Here is a 17,947-nt window from a genome sequence, read left to right on the forward strand (position 1 = left end):
ATTATTTGTACAGTAACACAAAGTCATTATTTGGCTATGCCACTGTAATGAAACAATAAAGATCATGCTTAATGTAAGTATCGTCTCCCAAGAGACTTCTCGTTCTCTTTCTAGCATTTTGGCTATTAAAACGCATTTAAATTGCTGGTCTAGTTTCCCACTGCTTTTCAGAGAGCGGAGTGGGCAAAGCCTCCCCTCCTCCCGGCCCTGTTTGAATGTAGACCTTTGGCATTCCAGAAATCTGACCTTGTTTGTAGGGAACGGCTCATTTTTCTATAATGTAACATGAAGCACTCTTGTGTTTTGATTCCATGAAGTAGAGAGTTTAATGTTCCAGCTTGCCATGATAAGGATATGATCTGGCCGAGATAGAAACACTAAAGGAAATTAGCTATTGTACTATTCTTTAACATACTGTTTGTTTAGCAGTTTCATTTAGAATAATTTTGAATAATCTTGGAGTACCTTTTAAAAAGAGAGATTTTTTTTTATTATTATTATTATTTCTTTTTTGGCCCGGATAAAAAGTGCGGCTTTGAGATATTTCTCCTAAAATAAATTTCAGGCCGCCTCATTTATAGTCAGCATGCCTTGATTACTTGCAGACATACTGGAAATTTACATGCGCTTTTCTCCATTATAAAACACTGATCTGTTCAGATCATTAGCTCCCTCATGACTAGCGCTTGGCAGCAAGCCAAGGCAGGCTAAATCTGGAGCTGTAAATCGTGAGTTGAAATAGCAGAAAGTGGATTTGTAACTTAAAAAGTGTAAACAGTTTGGAAAATGAAGTAATTTTAGAGTATGATTGATTGCCTTAAGATTGCACTTTAAATTAGCCTAGGGTCTCCAATGCAGATATATGCACTAACTGCTTATTATATATTTTCACTTTTCTGTGGAACAATAGCATTGTTGGTAGGCTTCTAAACAATGTATGCTTCTCCTAGAGTGACCTTTGAGGAAATGAATAGTTTTATTGTGTGTCCATTACTTTGCCTGAAACAACATTTTTGAGTTATTAATTTGTCGTGGTCTATAAATAAAGGAATCAAAATGCAAAGCAGCTGCGTTACACTGCATATACTTCATCAGACTTGTGCTTAAACATCACCATTTAAGATTGATAATGCACCGCATAAATAATTTTTTCCCCTCTGATAAATTAATAATGTTTTGCATAGCCGATAGCTGCTGGAGATTGGTCCTCGAACACTGTAGAAGCAAAAATTAAGATTTTTTTTTTTTAAGCACAAGCAATGAGTGAGTGCTCTCGGCATCTGTCACGCTGCGCTCACTTTCCCAAGGACCCCGGTTCACCGAATTTGCAGGGATGGGAGCTCAGAGGTGGGTGCACCAAGTGCTGGGGGGCACAGGGACGCCATGGGGCCGTGGGCGTGTTTTGGGGAGCCTGGCACGTCCATACAGTGGGACAGGGCTGCGGGCTGAAAGGGAACGTGTCACTGGGAGGCACATCCAGTGGCGTGGAGATGTATGTACTGGAGGGATCTGAGTGTAGCCCCGTGGCTGCCTGCCTGCTCTCACAGGTAGGCACCGCGCGGCGGTGACAGCGCTGCTGTCGGCTGCCCAGGCACGGGCCTCAGCGCTCACGGCCGTGCTGGAGGTTAAGAACCAAAAGCTGTTTAACAGCCATTAATGGGGGTGGCAAATCGCAGTAAATAGCTGTGAGTGAGTAGTACCCAAAACTCCTACGGTTTTGTATCAGAGTATGTTTTTCATCTGTCCTTGCCCTAGATTTCGTGTCTAGCGCTCGGCAGAGACAAGGCTCTGTTTTGTCATCCTTCTGGAAGCTCCTTTCCCAGAGAGTATTTTTTCCCAGCGTTATCACCCCTCCTTGATCTTCCTTCCTCTCTCGCTCCATGTTTGAAGTGAAGATTTTGCACTTGCGTTGGTGAAAGAGGTGTTGCTGAAGGTCTGAGCACAGGTCTGGGAGCCAGGACCTGCTGAGAGCAAAGCCCGGTGACTCATTCGGTGGCCTTAAGCAAGTCAGAACATCTCGGAGGAGGTTATTTCATATGTAAAGCAGGGGAAATAATACTTATCTATCTACCTGCCTCATTGGAATGCCCTGAGGACTAATTAGCGTCCTTTAAGTGCTTTGAAATAGACAGCGCTATCTATTATTAGAGCACGCTCCAGACTGGTAGGTGGGATGTTAGGATTGTTTGCTGCTCGGGAGCCTTCCTTCCTCGCTGCTGGAGGTCGGGCCCAGGCCCATGGGGAGCGGGGCCGAAGCCGCCGTTCCCAGGCGCGTCGCAGCCCTCGGTCGGGCCCTTCCTGGGCAGACTCGCCGGAGACGTACGCTCTCGCTGAAAACTTGGAAAGAGTCTGCCTAGAGAAAGGAGTGGGAGGATACTCGCTTGTTCTCCTCGGCTCATAGGCATAACTCGTCCTGAAATCCTTTCTCACCCTGCCTCCACCTGAGGCCCTTTCAGACAATTCAGGTGGCGCGGCTCCTCCGCTCCAGGAACCGCTTCCTGCTGCCGCCTGGTTCTCAGGGGGAGCGTGGGGACGGCTGGCAGGTTCCCATCGCAGGGAGCCCGTGCTTATTCAAAGGCTGCTCCCCTTCCTTGGAGAGCAAATGCCTCTGTTCCTTCCCTCCGCCGCTGCCTAACAGGCTCCCTGCAAAGTCCTCAGGAGGCAAAATCTGCTTTTGGGGGTAAGGGAGCGAACTGTGCAGGCGTGTGCCTGCTGAAGCCTGGGAGTCTCCTCGTGGCCGTAACCAGGAGGGTTGTCGGCTTCTGTTCCCTGGTGCATCTTCTCTGACCAGAAACTTCTGTACCTCTCTTACAGGTGCCGCAATAACCGAGTTCAAAGGACCCAGCCCTGTTCTCACTGAAGCCCACAAGCCTGGTCGTTCTTCCAGTGAGACTAGGCCTCGGTCCAAGCTGCCTCGAGAGAAGCTTTATTTCTCTCCGTTTGCTCCTCACACGTCTCTCAGGCCATGAGTAATGTGCAATGAGACGGGAAAACCTGTGTGAAATTTTCCAAGGGAATTTTCTATGTTTTAATAACATTAATGAGATCGCTTAACACTTCGTCAGATTTTTTCGGCTTAAGGTGTTGGGATTTTGATGCCTCCCTGTTTGGGTGCTCTGACGTCTCTTCAGCACCAGAAGGTGCTTCCCTTAGAAAAGGGGCTGGGAGCTCTGAGCAAAAGCATTTGGTCCAGGGGTCGCAGCTTAGCCTTGCAGAGACCTTTGTAGCACAATGATCAGTAGGCGCCGTTCCTAGGCAGCTCTCAGTATGGCCTCTTTTGCCTTTGGGATCGGGACTGACCAGCCCACGAGCTCTTACCACACGCCTGTGACCGATTCCTTTTCCACTGAAATGCGGCTGTGCCACAAAAAAAGAGGTAGTGCTACAAGCCTGGTCATGCAGGCAGGCTCTGGCATTGCTCAACCTCAGCACAGTTGGTTTGTTCATCTTTTTCTACACATCATTCATTTTTTTGGTCCTCTTTGCCTAGGAGAGGGCGCGTGTTAGTTCTCGTTTCCTTTACACCTTCTTCTTTTTGCTCCTCTTCAGCCTGAGTCAGCCTTGTTGGGATGCAGGTTGGGATTCAATGAGCCACCACGGGCTCACTCCTGTCCCCTGAAGGAGGGGAGCTGGAGTGGGTTTATCCCGGGGACCGCATACATCCTGCGCTGGGATGAGGTAAAGGACAGTAAATTCTTGGAGAAAATACATTTTTGTAACTGCAGTCATTTTTTTTAAGAAACAGCATCATGCTAATTCTAATTCTGTGCCACTCCTGGATTTAAGCGTCATTACACTGCGGATGATAACTCAAGTTTATCTGTAAAATTGTTTAACTGTGGTTTTTTGTTTCCCAGCTTGACTTCTTTTGCTCTTCCCGCCTTTGATTGGCTTCCAAAAAAGTTATTAACATGTTGCAAAACAAATACAAGGGGCTGCTGAAGCTTATTAAAAATGGTTTCTTTTGTTCATATCTGGCAGTTGACAAATTGTCTTGTGCTCTATCTTACCTGCTCCAGTGTGAAAGGTTACGGGAGAAAATGGCTGCAAATAAATTGCCATTGAATGTTGTCGAAGACTAAGCATACTGCTTCTCTATTAAGGACCTCTTTTAAAGCTGTCTATTCAGGCTCCCCCCTGCATGTCTCTCTAACACTTGTCTGTTATATTATGTTTGGCACAGAAGGAAACATTAAATAGAAAAGAAACGTCTGACTGTGGTGTTTCTAGACCCTATTATCCCTCTGTCAAATGTCCACATGAGAAGGGTACAATTTTTGTCCATATTGATGATGATTTCCGAAGGTTTTACTAACCGTCTTCAGTGAATTGCTAGAAACAAATGAAATTGAAAAGCATATTTTTGCAGCTTTGGAAATCTTACTTAAATCAGTGTAATGAGACGCACTCAGTAAAATGTAATTATTCTCACTTCTCCATGTGTCAAAGAAATCAGCAGTATGGTTGGGGAGCGGAGGGTTACAGTGAGCTTGTTATTTTTATACGGAGCCAGATACTGCCTGTGTGTAGTAAATGGTAAATAGTAGATAATGCAGTTTTTATGTCTACTAAATACCCGGCAAGAATTAACGGGGTTGTTACTTCATTAAGGGTTTCAAAGAGGGCATAAATGTCAGAAGCGGAGCTGAACTGCTTAAATCATCGGGCCATTTCCACCCTCCGCCCCTCGTGTCACGGCTCCGGGGCCGGCAGCTTCTGCCCTTGCTATTTCGAGGAGGGCCAAGTTCCTCCGAATTTTCAGAATGATAGTGAAAGGCCCTGCGTGAAGCACGGAGATAAGGCTTTTGACTCATGCGTCTGGGGGTAATGGGAAACGAAGGCGACGGATTCTGCCATATGGCAGCGGTGGTGCAACAGGCCCTCATGAGTCAGGCTGCGTCGCACACTTCTCTCATTTGAGTGCGAATGGTGTATGGACGAGAAAGAGGGAAGAGATGACAGGAGACCCCGTTATGCTGGTATTAACCCCAGTAACTTAGTTTCGCTCTCAGCGGCTTCCCATTGTTTCCAGTTTTACATTCCTTAGCATTTTCCCAAGCAAGTATGGGTCTGCCATGGTGCTCTTCACCTCGTCAGTGCAGAAGGCAAGTAACAGAGCCCAAGTTTAGAAGTGACTGGACTGCAGGTTATCTTCAGAAAAAGGGATTCAGTCTTCAGCACTGGACTGGGGAACCTGCTACTGCTTTTGCTTTGCTGTTCCAGTGGTTAATTGTCATCCCCGTAAGTAAGTGCGCGCCTCTCTTGCCAGTGGCTCCAGTTGCCTCCTCCTCTGCAAGAGCAGAGTTTGCCAGTCTCCATTATGTTACCTGTGCAGTGCTACACTTCAGAAGAAAGGAGCCTAAGACACACGATCATAGGAGGAACAATAAAGATGAAGAGGAGGTGTTGTAGGAAAAGTTGTGGAAGTGACCCCACTCACGGCAAGTCCTTAGGGAGTGCGTGGCGCCAGCTGTAGCGGCAGTGGCAGTGCTGGTGTTGGTAGCGTTACTCCCGTGCTCGTGTAAAGCAGGATCAGGCTTTACGTGTAAGTACTGAAGCGTGGTTCAGTGGTGTGTTGGATGGTGTTCAGAGACTGCTGAAAATGGTGCATTAAATAGCACTTTGAATTGCAAAGTGCCGGTTCAGTTTTGTCTATGAGAATGATAACACTTATTATCTGATTGTTCCCTGTGCAAATCTCACCTCAGGAAAAAATTAAATTATGTTTGAATTCAGCTAAAGCAAAGTATATCATTATTTCCTTTCGTTATTAAAAGGGTTTTTTACTGTTTGTTTGTTAAAACTGAAGCAGCTGCCATGTTTGAGCCTTACATGATTTAAAAGCAAATACAGAGGCAGAGCCATTTACAGTACAATTGGCTTGTTTAATGTGATTTAATTCCTCTTCTTGGCTTCGTCATATTACCAAATTATGTTTTCAGCCCCCCCCCTCCCCTTTTTAATTCTTCCTTCTTTTTGTTATCAGCAGAATTGAAGCTGCTTATCAGTAACCACGACAACCAGGATAAATACTTGTTTTAAAGCTGATGCACATTCAACCTGAATGGTCCGCCTGACCCAGAACATTCAAGAGGACAGGCAGCATGTGCTCCCTTCTATAATCAATCTCCCCCTTCCCCCTGTCTCCATCTGCTTTAGAAGGCTCCGAGGGCAGTTTACAAACCTCTCTCGGAGCGCTTTTCTGTAGCGATCCCTGGCTGGTTGGCCATGGGCTGGCCCGCTCCTGTGCCCTGAGGGATTAAATAGAAAAGGAAATCAGGGGAAGGAGAGGGGCAGGGAGAGGGTTTCACAGCCTAGCCCCAAACTCGGCTGCATCCCTGGCTCACTTTTCTCGTGCTCCTGCAGCTGCTGCAGCAGCACTCACCTGCGGTAAGGCTGGGCAGAGCCCCGTGGAGGGGCAGGCAGTCCCAGCAGGGCAGCAGAGGATGCTCGGGGGCATGAAGGGGCGGCTGGCATCGGGCAAGGCAGGGCAGGTGGCAGTGGTAGCACAGACACCTCGACACACAGCCCTCGCCCCGTCCTGGGGAGGCCTTTCGAGGCAACTCAGGAAAACTCTGACTTAGCCAGAAATCCCCACCGATGAGGATTTCTGGGCTGCTTGCTGTCTCCATTGCTCTCTAAGTTGCTTGATGTTGTGGAGTAAATCCTTTAAGCGCTCTCTGTCTCAGTTTCTCTCTCCGTGTAATGGGGATAATAATTTTTACTCATCTCCATAAAGCAGTCTGAGGGCTGTGGATGGCAGGGTTATATAAAAGCTGGAAATGGCGATTGTCAGTCACTCTTCTCTGGAGCCTGGAAGCACCTCATAAACCTGCTTCCTATGGCACAGGAGGGTCCGGGGAGCACAGAGCAGGAGCCGCAGTTACAAGGAGCTGAGTATTGAATCAGGGTATGAAAAAGGATGTCGAATGTCTGTCTGGAAACTTTTTAGGCATTACATTTCTTTTGTCTTCTTCAAAAAGCCAACTTAGGGTTTAAATTCAGCGATGTGACGGGGTAAATATTATGGTAGGTGTGATTCTACGGACCTGCTGCGTCAGCCATCGATGACCATACTCGGTTTCATCCCCATTAAGTAGGACTAGAACAAATCCAATCCAAATCACTGACTGCAAAATGTTCGTCAACCGTGCACGTTAAGTACGCATGAGATGGTGCCGTCTTTTTTTTTTTTTTAATGACTGTGTTGCTGTTGGGTGGAACAGGAGTTTCAATCTCCAGAAGATTTGTAAGCCCTCTCTTTCTTTCAGATGTTACACTAATCTGAGGAATTCTCTGAACGACTGATGCTCTCCTGGCGCCGTGACAGAAAATGGAGAGCTGGGGAAGTGGCACAAAATTCTGAGAATTAGCTCTGACTCCTCCTTACAAGGGAAGAAATATCTGATACAGGCAGAAAGGCTGCGCGTGCTGTTCTGTGTATTGGCAAAATAGCTTTTGCCTTTTGATCAATTTAAAAGCGAAATCAGGCAGGCAAACGTCCACGTAAGAATTACGGGCAACTTGTTAACATCATCATTATCTGGTAAACATAACTGTAATCACTGTGCTCCATATCCTGCAACACGTTGCCTTTGTTCTTGATTGCATTAGCATTCAAATAGAGGGGGGTTCTCCAAGCGGGCGGGAGTAGCGTGGGTCCTGCCAACAAAGCAGTATCCCCGTTGTGTCAATAATTTTCCCAAATTGTTTTCAACCCAAAAAGCACAGATTTCCAGTCCCGTGTCGCAGGGTTAAACCGTTATTGTATTGGCATTTATCTGGGAGAGAAATATGATGCGGAGATTAATATTTTCAGATCCTGTAACTAATTAGCCAGCCAGTGGCATTATGAGCGTGAACAGGGACGGGGGAGTGACAAGGCAGGGGGGCCTGGGAGGGCTGCGTTTGGTAAAGCGGCCCCAATCCCTGGAGGGCGAGCGGCTCAGTGTGCTAGAGCATGCAGCAGGGGTGTCGTACCCGTGCTGCCCAAACCCCTCGCCTGGTCCTCCTGGTGCAAAGGGGCGGTCATTTCGAGATTCCTCTGAAAGGGTTTTAGGTCATGAAGACCGAGTTTCTTCTTCCTCCTTCTGGTTACTTTTTGGTGGTTCTTCTGTCTCGGTTGCCCTTGGACTTTTTGAGGTGGTCAGGTTTTTTTAGCCAGTAGTGCCCTGAGTTGGTTCTGCCTGCGGGCAGGCTGTGCGGAGCCCCGTGGGGTGTTCTGGAGCAGGCAGGTTTGAGATGTGCCCGTCTGAGCTGCGCTCCTTGGCTTGTGGTAGGAAATGAAACGAGTCCCGGCGTGGGCACGCTCCAGGTGTGGGGAGCAGCGGGACCTGACCTCTGTGCCGGCTGCACGTTGATGGTATGGCCAACGCCGTGCACGCAGGCACTGATAAACTAATTGTGATCTGTGCATCCTCTGGGACGCCCCCTTAGTAGCTGAGCGTAATGGAAGGAGGCAGAGCAGCTCCTGCTGCGAGCGGGCGGGGAGCCCGATGGACACAGCGCTGCTGCTTCCTTCATTTTCGCTCCATATTCCAAATAACTCCCTTGCTCAATTTGCTACCCACACACCAAAGCGTTGTCCCATTTTATCTGGTTCCCCTGATACTTGCATTGCTTATCTTATGAAGATCTGTGTTAACATTTATCAAAACAAATGGCAAGCCTGGGACCTTTTAAGTAGTTTTTTTAGTTAATAAAACCAATCTTCTACTTCTGTTATGTTAAAAGTACATTATCTTTTTATTACAAACTCTCTACAGCTCTGTCTGTTTTCCTTCTTGGCAATTTCATGACTGCTCCAGTTGATTGCTGTATGGAGAATTACAAAATCATTAAGGGTGGGGTTTTACCAGCTGACTTACAGTACAAGCCATTTCTCAAAATAACCACAACAGTGCAATACTGATGTGTAATTTACGTCACAGTATGTTTTTATGAAATAGTTTGTGGCTTATTCATTTAGATTTAGAACTGAGTATCTCTTCTCTCGCTTTTTAATCAACCTTTCTTCTTTTTTTTTTTTTTTTTCTTTTTTACTTTTTAATATTTTCCACTCCTAGGCTTGGCTTGCCTCCAACTTAACAGCTACAGTGAGGAGAAGAAAAAAAAAAAGATATATATATTTTCTCTTTCGCCTGCAGTTTAACTGCAAGTGTGTTTTGCTCTTTGATGTATACATTTGTGTTAACTGCCTTGGAAGAGCTGGTAGATCTGTGGCAGAATGTATCGCACCAAGGTGGAATGGAGAATTGATGAAATCGATGCAAAAGTTTGGAATTTCAAACCATAGCAAGCGAGTGACGCTATTTAGTCTCCTGTTCTAGTACATTTCCTTTTTAAAAATGACTTTCTGTATAATGTCTTGTAATTAGAACAGGAAATCATTGAGTAACTGGAAGAATAATAAGAGCACTTAAACTGAAAAGAAAATTACCTTCCGAGAAATTATATTCACAATTTTTTTTCCCTCTAAATTTTTTTTTTCTTCACATTGCAGTGTTGGTAATGATAGTAACAGATGTACGTCCTCTTATCTGCATCATTGTTCTGCTTATGTTTTCTGGGAAAAAAAATAATCATTTTCAGTAACACAAAAAATGAATGGACAGAAAATGGGAAATGCCTAATTACAAAAAATATTCTGTGTCACAACAGAGTAGCAATTAAATTGAAACTTCAATATAATTATCAATAACAGGCGAGCCTGGAGCTGTGCCAAGTGCGTAAAGTTGCTGCTCAGCCTTTATGTGGTTGCTAGGAGCACAGCGAAAAGTATAAAGCTTGGAGAAAGGAATGTCTAATGTAATAAAGTAACAGAAGGTAGCATAAATCATTGTGAGAGCAGTTCATATTGACATTATTTTACTTAAATTGGGTTGAAACTAGACATTTAGTCTTACAAGAGGCACAAATTCATATTTCTTCTGAAGAAATAACTCTCTGCTTTCTGGGAAGAAGCGGAGCGTCTGCTTTTCGAGCACGAGCCGAATACATATTTGGAGTCTTTTAAGCAAAAATCTCTAAATGTTTGTTTCTGTTGGCACCCATATGCATTTGCACTAATACGATTAAAAGAACTAAAGGGCAAAATACTTGGCAGATTTTGCAGTTGAGGTAATTAGGTACAGGAAGGAACACGCATAGTTTTTCCATCAAGCTCTATAAAATCCTGGTGTGAAGGTCTTTTTAAAGAAAAAAAAAATGCTTACTGATGTTGGGAGTAGATTATGGCGGTTAGCAATAACATTGTAGTCTGATGTTTCCGAAACAAGCAAACAAAAAGCCCAGTTACATTTTTGTATTTCTCTGTTCTCTCTGTAAATAGTTCTGGCTCTAGATGGATTTGTTAGGAATTCGTGCTTTTAGCAGGCTTTTCTTCTTTTGGGGCTTTTAATTGTCTTGCCTTACATATTAAAAATGGTTGTGCTGATTTGAAAAGTCAGTTCTTGCATAGATTCATTGTGTTTGGCATTTCATGCATCTCTTACTTACAAAGACAACTTGAAGAACATGTAATCCAACATAAATGCCAGGCTGTGCCAAATCCCAGCTCTCTTTACCCCTCACAAAGGAAACTGTTGGATTACATCTGTGCATATATAGGCAATGTTCGTAATGCAGGGGCGGAACCTCGCATTGTAATTACACTTACTCTGTTTTCAGCTCCGAAATATAGAAGTAAATGAAAAACTGACATCGGAGGGGGTTATTAAAACAAGTAATTATGGTATAAGCATGGGATTAGAGTAATTTCAGTGGAATCTTACAAGCAGCAGACTGTAGGTATTATCTTTTACCTTGTTCTCCCTACTGATGCTAGAATGAGATTCAGAAATACAGCGTCATGGTTTTCTAAGACCTCAGTTAAGTGTTTTGAGAAATTACATTGCTTTTCTGGATTTTAATGGAATGCGATCGATGTTCAATCTCTCCTCCTCCTAAGAGTAAACTCCTTCTGATCACGTGCATCAAAAATACTCAGCAGTGTACGCTAAGCCCACCATTAAATGATGTGTTAGATTTTGCTAGAAGAAAAATACTTCTTCTTCGGGCTTGCATTTTATTAGGGATTGGTCTACTTTGATTTTTCTTGTGTGGGTGTGGTTGAGGAAGAAAGTCTTTGTTCCAGGAACACTGTTTGTCTTTCACTAAGCAAATCCTCAGTTTATTCAGTCTTTATTCATTCTTAGAGGTTTCTGTTGAACCTGGAGTGAATGAGGGAAGTAAAAAATTCATCATAAAGTACTCATTGGAGTTGCACAAGCATGTGCAAGAGTGATCCTGTAAAAAATGACGTGATTTTAATTTATGCCGTGGGCTTGAGTTAAGATGTTAGTTGTCAGGGATAGGAAGTTTGTATAATTCTGCGCAGGGACTTGCAGCACATTTGTCTAGATACTAATGGTTTACTACAAAGGCACGTGGGACGTGCATTTATATACACCCTATTTGAAAAGCTGACCACATCCTGGCATGAGAGGAGTGCTGTCAGATCAACAGATTCAGCTCAGCACTATCTGCGCGAAGGTATAAAGTAGTAATAACTGTCAGGCAGGCGTGTATGAAACTCTCAAAGGAGCTAAAGGATGGATCATGTGCTTGTTAATTCCTCGAACAGTTTTCCTGATCTGATTTTAGAGTTCCCTAATAAAGAAGAGACTGTCTTAATCCCAGGAGCAGTTCCTTCAGGCGTGCTGCTTCGCAGGCTCGTGGGATACTTGCTGAAAACAAAGCCTGGCCACAGCCTTGCTGACCAAAAGGAGCGTCGGAGCCATCACTTTTATTTTCTCAGAAAAGTAATGTAGATGCTGTTTACCAAACCGCCTTACTTTTTTACACAAGTTGTTTGATCTCCCCGCCTACCTCCGGGTGGTGGGCAAAGTTCTGAATTTTTAAAAGCGCCGGCTTTCGGGAGCTGTGCTCGTGCAAGCGGGGCTTCCCGAGTCCCTCTGCTGTGCTGAGCGCGCTGCAGGCTGCGGCGGTGACATCCTAGGCGATCTGTCTGCTTCCAGAGACTTCTGAAAATTCAGCCTTTTATGTGTCAACATTTCCATCGCCTCACACAAATCAAGATGCGCCGCGCCGTCGTATTTAGCTGGGGAGAACCGATCTGACATTTCTTTCAATATCCGAGGAGATTTTTACTTTAAGGGGAAGAAGGATGATTTCAGTATTAGTAATGGGATTAAATATTAGACCTTTTGTCTCCGACGGAAGAAATAGCTGAGTTATTCAGTAATCAGAGTAGAGCAGAAAACATAAGCTGCATACTCTCGCTTTGTCTTCATTGGCATGCAGGGAAAGGCATGTTCAGTTACCCCACCTGAGGAGATAAATGAGCATAAAAAGAAGTGCTGTTAAGTACTGGCTGCATACCTGCAAATGAATAATTTCTCATGTTTGCATCTCTGTTTTTTTGCTGTTAGGTTTCCTGCTGGTTATCATGTGACGAAACTTGATTGTGATAGTTCAGAATCCGCCACCTTTATGCCTAATATCATTTAAAACTCAGGGGAATGCAAAGGAGCGAGCTCGGGATTGCTTTGCATTTGGAGCCTACCTTTCAGCAGTCTGAGCTGCTTGGCAATTCCTTTTGCTCATTGAGCTCCGTAGGTGTTTTATTGAGCCTCGACTGCCTTTGCAGTTAACGTGAGGAAAGTTACTTCCACCTGTTGGGGCAGCTTCGCATCGCTGCCCAGGTCAGATCAGCGCAGTGCCCCGGCCCGGGGCCCGCCGTGGTTGCCAGTACCAGGCACTTCAAAGGAGCATGAGCAGCTGTGCTCTCTGGGGCTTGTTTGTTATTATTTTTAAAAGGTGTTAGGTGGTATAAACATGAGTTCAGTGGGGTTGCAGAGAGACCGGAGTAAGAATGACAGAGAATATTTCTATCAAAGCAGCCGAGTTGGCAAAGTCTGGCGAGTGCTTTGATCCAGGCCATTGGGCAGCGTGTGCAGAGTGGTGCTCCCTCACTCGAGCAGGCAGAGTCCTGGTGGGTAAGCATGGCAGAACTGGACAGAAAGTCAGAGAAGAAGCTGTTTCAATAAACTTACTCTAAAATTTCTATTTTTAACCTTTTTTTTTTTTTTTAAATCACCATGCTATGAAATACAGGTCTTGAGAAAAGAACGCGTTAATGGGCCATGGGTTTTCTGAGCTCCTTGAGTAACAGTCTTGTTTGGTATTTTTCTAATGTAGTTTTTTTTTTTTCCCTTTTTGTCTTGCAGGTGAAGATGATGAAGATTCAAACCTGCTAATTCTCAGCTACCCACAGTACTGTCGATACCGTTCCATGCTAAAGCGCATTCAGGACAAGCCTTCCTCCATACTAACAGATGAGTTTGTTCTAGCCCTGGGTGGCATTGCAGTAACAAGCAAGAACCCCCAAATCTTCTACTGTCGGGATACATTTGATCATCCAACTCTTATAGAAAATGAAAGCATATGTGATGAGTTTGGTAAGTCACTTTACATCTATTTCCTTCTTCTCAGAAGTAAAGACGTTTTTCTTCTTAAGTGTCCACTGATTTCCAAGGGGAAGATGTCATTCCTTTAAAGTGAACCGATGCTATTTATGTTTGAAATGTTAAGTACTAAATGTGCTCTTTCCTCTGAGACTGAAGGCTTCTAACTAACTGCTAGTGATCTTGGTATTGCAACTCGAGTTTATCACAATCAAAGATAATGTTACAAGGGTAGAGCACAGTTACTGGGTGTAAGTGAAAGGATCCATTGTCTGGATTTGAAATGTATCTTCCTTAACCATTAGCCTATAGCCTATGTCTCTGCAGAAACTTTACAACGTGTTGTTTTTTCCAAGTCATTGTTGGTGCAGTATGCTAACAAATGCAAAACAGGAGAGGCTCCCTGCGTGTCCCACTGCTGCTGCACAGCGCTCATCAACCGCGCGTATGCTCCCAGGGCCCCGCGCAAATGTCAGCTCTAGATTGTGTGTTCCTGGCCTTCCTGGAAGACGGGCTTTTTCAGCAGGGGTTTTGCCAGTGCTAGGAGCTTGATTTTCCGAGTGCAGAGGCACTTCTGGGAGGTGACCTCTTAATTCAAAGGGTGCAGAGAATAGTCTGCCGCTCCAGAGGAGTACGCAGCCCCGCACAGCTGGGAGAGAGGGCTGCAAGATGTGCCTCCGATAGCTGCCAGGTGATTTAACACTTCTGGTTTGTTTTGCTTTGTTAAGTCAACCCAAGTGCAGGGGGTGTGCTGCAGAGCGCATATTCTGCACACACACAGGGCAGCTCCAGTAATGGGCTGGTGTGATTTCTTCGTCAGTGTAGCTGTGCTGTAAGAACCAAGTGTTATTACCAGTACCACCAGATGGATGAGCGCTGCAGCTAATGGTAGCAGTCTGCGTGCGTAGCGGTGGGCTGTGCCTCTGCTCTGTGAGATCCGTGCATCTCCACAAGGAGCTCTTGGGGGCTTCCAGAGAGACAATTCTGGTTTACGCATTTAGCATACAACAAGATGAGTGAGAGGGGAGGGACTCAACAGTGCCTGTGATGGGACAATTATCTCCCCCATTTTCCTGACCTTAGCAAGTTGGCTGCGAATTTGTGCCCAGTCCAGGCCTTTGGTGTGTGTGCCAGGGAGAAACACCAGCCCAACGGGGGAGCTGAGGCATCTTCTGGGGGGAGGTGGGACTGCTCTTCTGCTGCACCATGCACTGATCAGCCTCCAGCAGGCAGGAGATCTGCCCTCCTGCAGTGTTGGTGCAGGAGCACGTTGCTGCTGTTAATAGCTTTAATTTCGTGGTGTCAAGCTTTTGCAGAAATGGGCCCAAACTGTCAAGTCCACTTACACAAAGCATTACAGGCTTTCAATGAACTATGAATAAAAGCGTTGGTTCCTCGTAGGAGTGGGTTTGGTGGAAAAAAGTGAATGAAATGTCCTGGAAGTTTGGTCCAATAACACAATAGTATCGTGTTGATTTTTATTTACTCTAAGCTTCACCACAGAATATAAAGTTCAGTTTTAATTGACTATCCTTCTCATATAGGAAAGGTTATTTTAGGCTTGAAGGCGTTTGATGAGCGTGCCATCTGTTTTCCGCAGAGTATTTTATTCAGGGTCATTCCTTGATTACAGGTTTGTTGAAATAGTTGGATCCATAATGTAAGTGTATCATGGAATATTAGTAATAGATGAATCAAAGGGATGTGGAGTGATACAGAAACTACGCTTAGTGAACCATAGCAAGTGCTTTGTTCAGTCTCTGAAAGCTAACTATGCCATTCTGTTGACCTTTGCAAGGCAATTATCTCATTATCAAACCAGAGCCACAGAAATCTTTGCCACAGAAATTAATAATGTGTATTTAAAATTTAGTTTGGTTTAAGAAGCAGATTTTTTTTTTCAAATGCCTATAAAAACAAAAATGTACTACTCTTTAAAAGTATTTTTTATGAAAATAATGATGTGGTAAAATTTGCAAGCCCTGCTGTGCTAGGAAGGCAAAAACGGGCCAATGTATGGTTCTGCTTCTATATTGCAGAATGTATGGTGTCAATTATACTACCTTTGTTGAAGGCAACAGGCAAAGTGCTATTTTATCCTTTTCTTCGCTGGCAGGACAATAAAATGTACAACACTTCGTTATACAAACAGTTTACATTGATATCATGTAGATTGATGTCACGTGTAGAAAGTGATGACTGCTAGATCTAAACAGAGGCAGGGTGGTACAGTAGATAAATGGATTACTCTGAGGCACTGGTATTTATCAGTCAAATCTGAGGGGAGACCAGATTACAGAAATGTGACTAAAATTCTTAAAAGGTGCTTATAAAGAGATCCAGACACATTTAATTTGCGGGGCTTGGCTATTTCTTTACCTCGCAAATGAAAGAAGCGTGCGGAAGGAAAAAGATCTGCCCATGGGTATTGCCCTATCACCTGAAATCCTCCAAACTCTAAAGCAAGGACAAAATTTGGGGCAGTATGGCTTATGAAAGTCTTTGTGAGAGCCTAAGACATCTGCTATGGTTGCAGGGTTTCTCCAGGAGCATTGCTGTATGGTGCTGCACCTTCTCCGAGCATTGGCACACCGTGCAACAGATACAGCTTGTAACAAGGGAGACGCCAGAAATACCTTTACAAAGAGCCCCATTCACCACAGCGTGTAAGCTGTTGTTCTTGTTAGGCAGTTCTAATAGAGAGAAATGTTTTTCCAGGAAGTATTATCCCCACTTTTATTATACCTTTCTAACAAAAACATTTTGTTCTGCTCTGACTCCTTCTCGCTTCCCCCCCCTCCTTTTTTTTTTTCCCATTCTGTGGAGGTTAACAAAAAACAAATAAAGCAGGAAATGAGGAATGAAAATCAAGTTTTGTTGACAATACAACAGTTAAGGCGGAAAGTTCTGGGATTTTGGTGTGGGATTTTTCTCTGTTTTGAGTAGCGAAGGTACGAAGAAGCTGCCAGTCAGCTCCCGCAGACACGGCTGGAAGAGATCTGTGAAGCACTTCAGCCTCGATGCTTTGGGCAGTCCCATGTGGACGGCCTCTTCATCTCCACAGAGTTCCTTTCCAGGGTTAGGGCTGCAGGAAGCTTCACCTCTGGCTTCAGCACTGCCGAGGGTGCGGGCAGCTTGCAGCACCTACCTGTGTCTGCTCCTCTCCCATGTGCCTGCTGCTGTACGGCACGTGCCTGAGTGGTCTGGGCAGGAGTATTGGGGGCTGAGTTTCTCATCTGTCCTTCTCTGCTTCTCCCGTGGCTTGGTTTCCAGCTGGATAACAAAACGCTGGTGTCGCAGGCTGGGAAGAAGAGCTCTGATGTTGTGAACCCGCACAGAAGGTGGGAACTGAGCTGTCTGCAGGCAATGGGTGCAGGAAGGCTCGAGCACTGGCTGGCAGGGCTCTATAAACACTATTTCCTCATTCCCCTGCTCCCTTAAAACACCAAAATACCAGCTGAACAATCAGTTTCTCTTCAGCTTGAGATTATTGGTAAAGACATTTTTCAAGATTCGTTTGATTGATCAGCCGCTGGGGTTATTGTTGTAGCAGAACTTTTGGAAATGCATATAATTTACCAGCATTTGCTGCGGTCATACGTGCTGCAAGAGCAAAGGAATGAAAAAATCGGGGTTCTCATGGGTTTGTTATAGTCCAAAGAGATGTAGCTGGGGGCAGACCTGCCTGTACGGTGTCCAGAAGATGTACTCAAGGGCTCCTGGCCAGAAATCAGTGCGCAAAGTTGTTGCTAGAGCAGCACACGTCCTCTCTGTGTTTGCCTGTCCAAACAAGGTGACTTGGCCTCCTACCAGGCTCGTACCTACTCTGCTGCAGGGACTGACTCCCAGGGCACATGGGTGAGTTGCATCTGTCAGTGGGACTTCCACATCCCCCGGGGGGATGCACGGTCCTGCGAAAGCAGACGTGCACCTTGGAAGCAGGAGGGTCGTGTGCTCGGGTGGTGCTGGGTTTCTGCAGCTTCATCAGCCTCACCAGGTGAAAACCCAGCGCAGAAAGATTTTGTCCTGGTGTTTTGCTGGATAAATATTAGAAATCCTGCCTGCTCAAGATGAACCAGAAGCCTGTCTTGGGTTTTGTGAGCATGGGGTTGCATGTTGTATAAACAGGGGTGTGAGAGAAAACTGAATACTTTATTTCTTCTCAATGTTTTTAAAATATATTTGGTATTTTTTAAATCATCCTGGATTACTTTTATTGCAAGCGGGGTCCAATATGCCATTAAAAAACCTGTTTGGTCCCTGGGGGTGTAAACACTTGTTCACCCCCAAAAGAAGGTTAAAAGTTTTATTTTTGCCTATAAAGGCCAATTTTTTTATAAAATATTTCATACCAAAAAGTGAGAGAACTGCAGCCTGCTGTGGTATTAATATCATTTTTTCCTCTGAAAAATGAAACTTCTTCGCTTTGCAATACAAGAAGAGCAATACAGAGAGAAACTTCTCATTGTGTTAATGATGTG

General features: G+C 44.8%; 1 protein-coding gene across 2 annotated transcripts in view; it reads left to right on the forward strand.

Moving 5' to 3' along the window:
* ARID5B (AT-rich interaction domain 5B) overlaps nucleotides 1–17,947 on the forward strand; it is a gene marked incomplete at both ends in the record, with an annotated part of 105,986 nt that overhangs the window by 27,693 nt on the left and 60,346 nt on the right. For both annotated transcript variants that reach the window (XM_084290518.1, XM_084290517.1), the window contains one exon: nucleotides 13,230–13,460. In XM_084290518.1, the coding sequence (XP_084146644.1) occupies nucleotides 13,230–13,460 (231 nt within the window). The remainder of the gene's footprint in view (nucleotides 1–13,229; nucleotides 13,461–17,947) is intronic.

Source organism: Netta rufina (assembly GCF_964035555.1).
Source record: "Netta rufina genome assembly, chromosome: 7".
Taxonomy (NCBI): domain Eukaryota; kingdom Metazoa; phylum Chordata; class Aves; order Anseriformes; family Anatidae; genus Netta; species Netta rufina.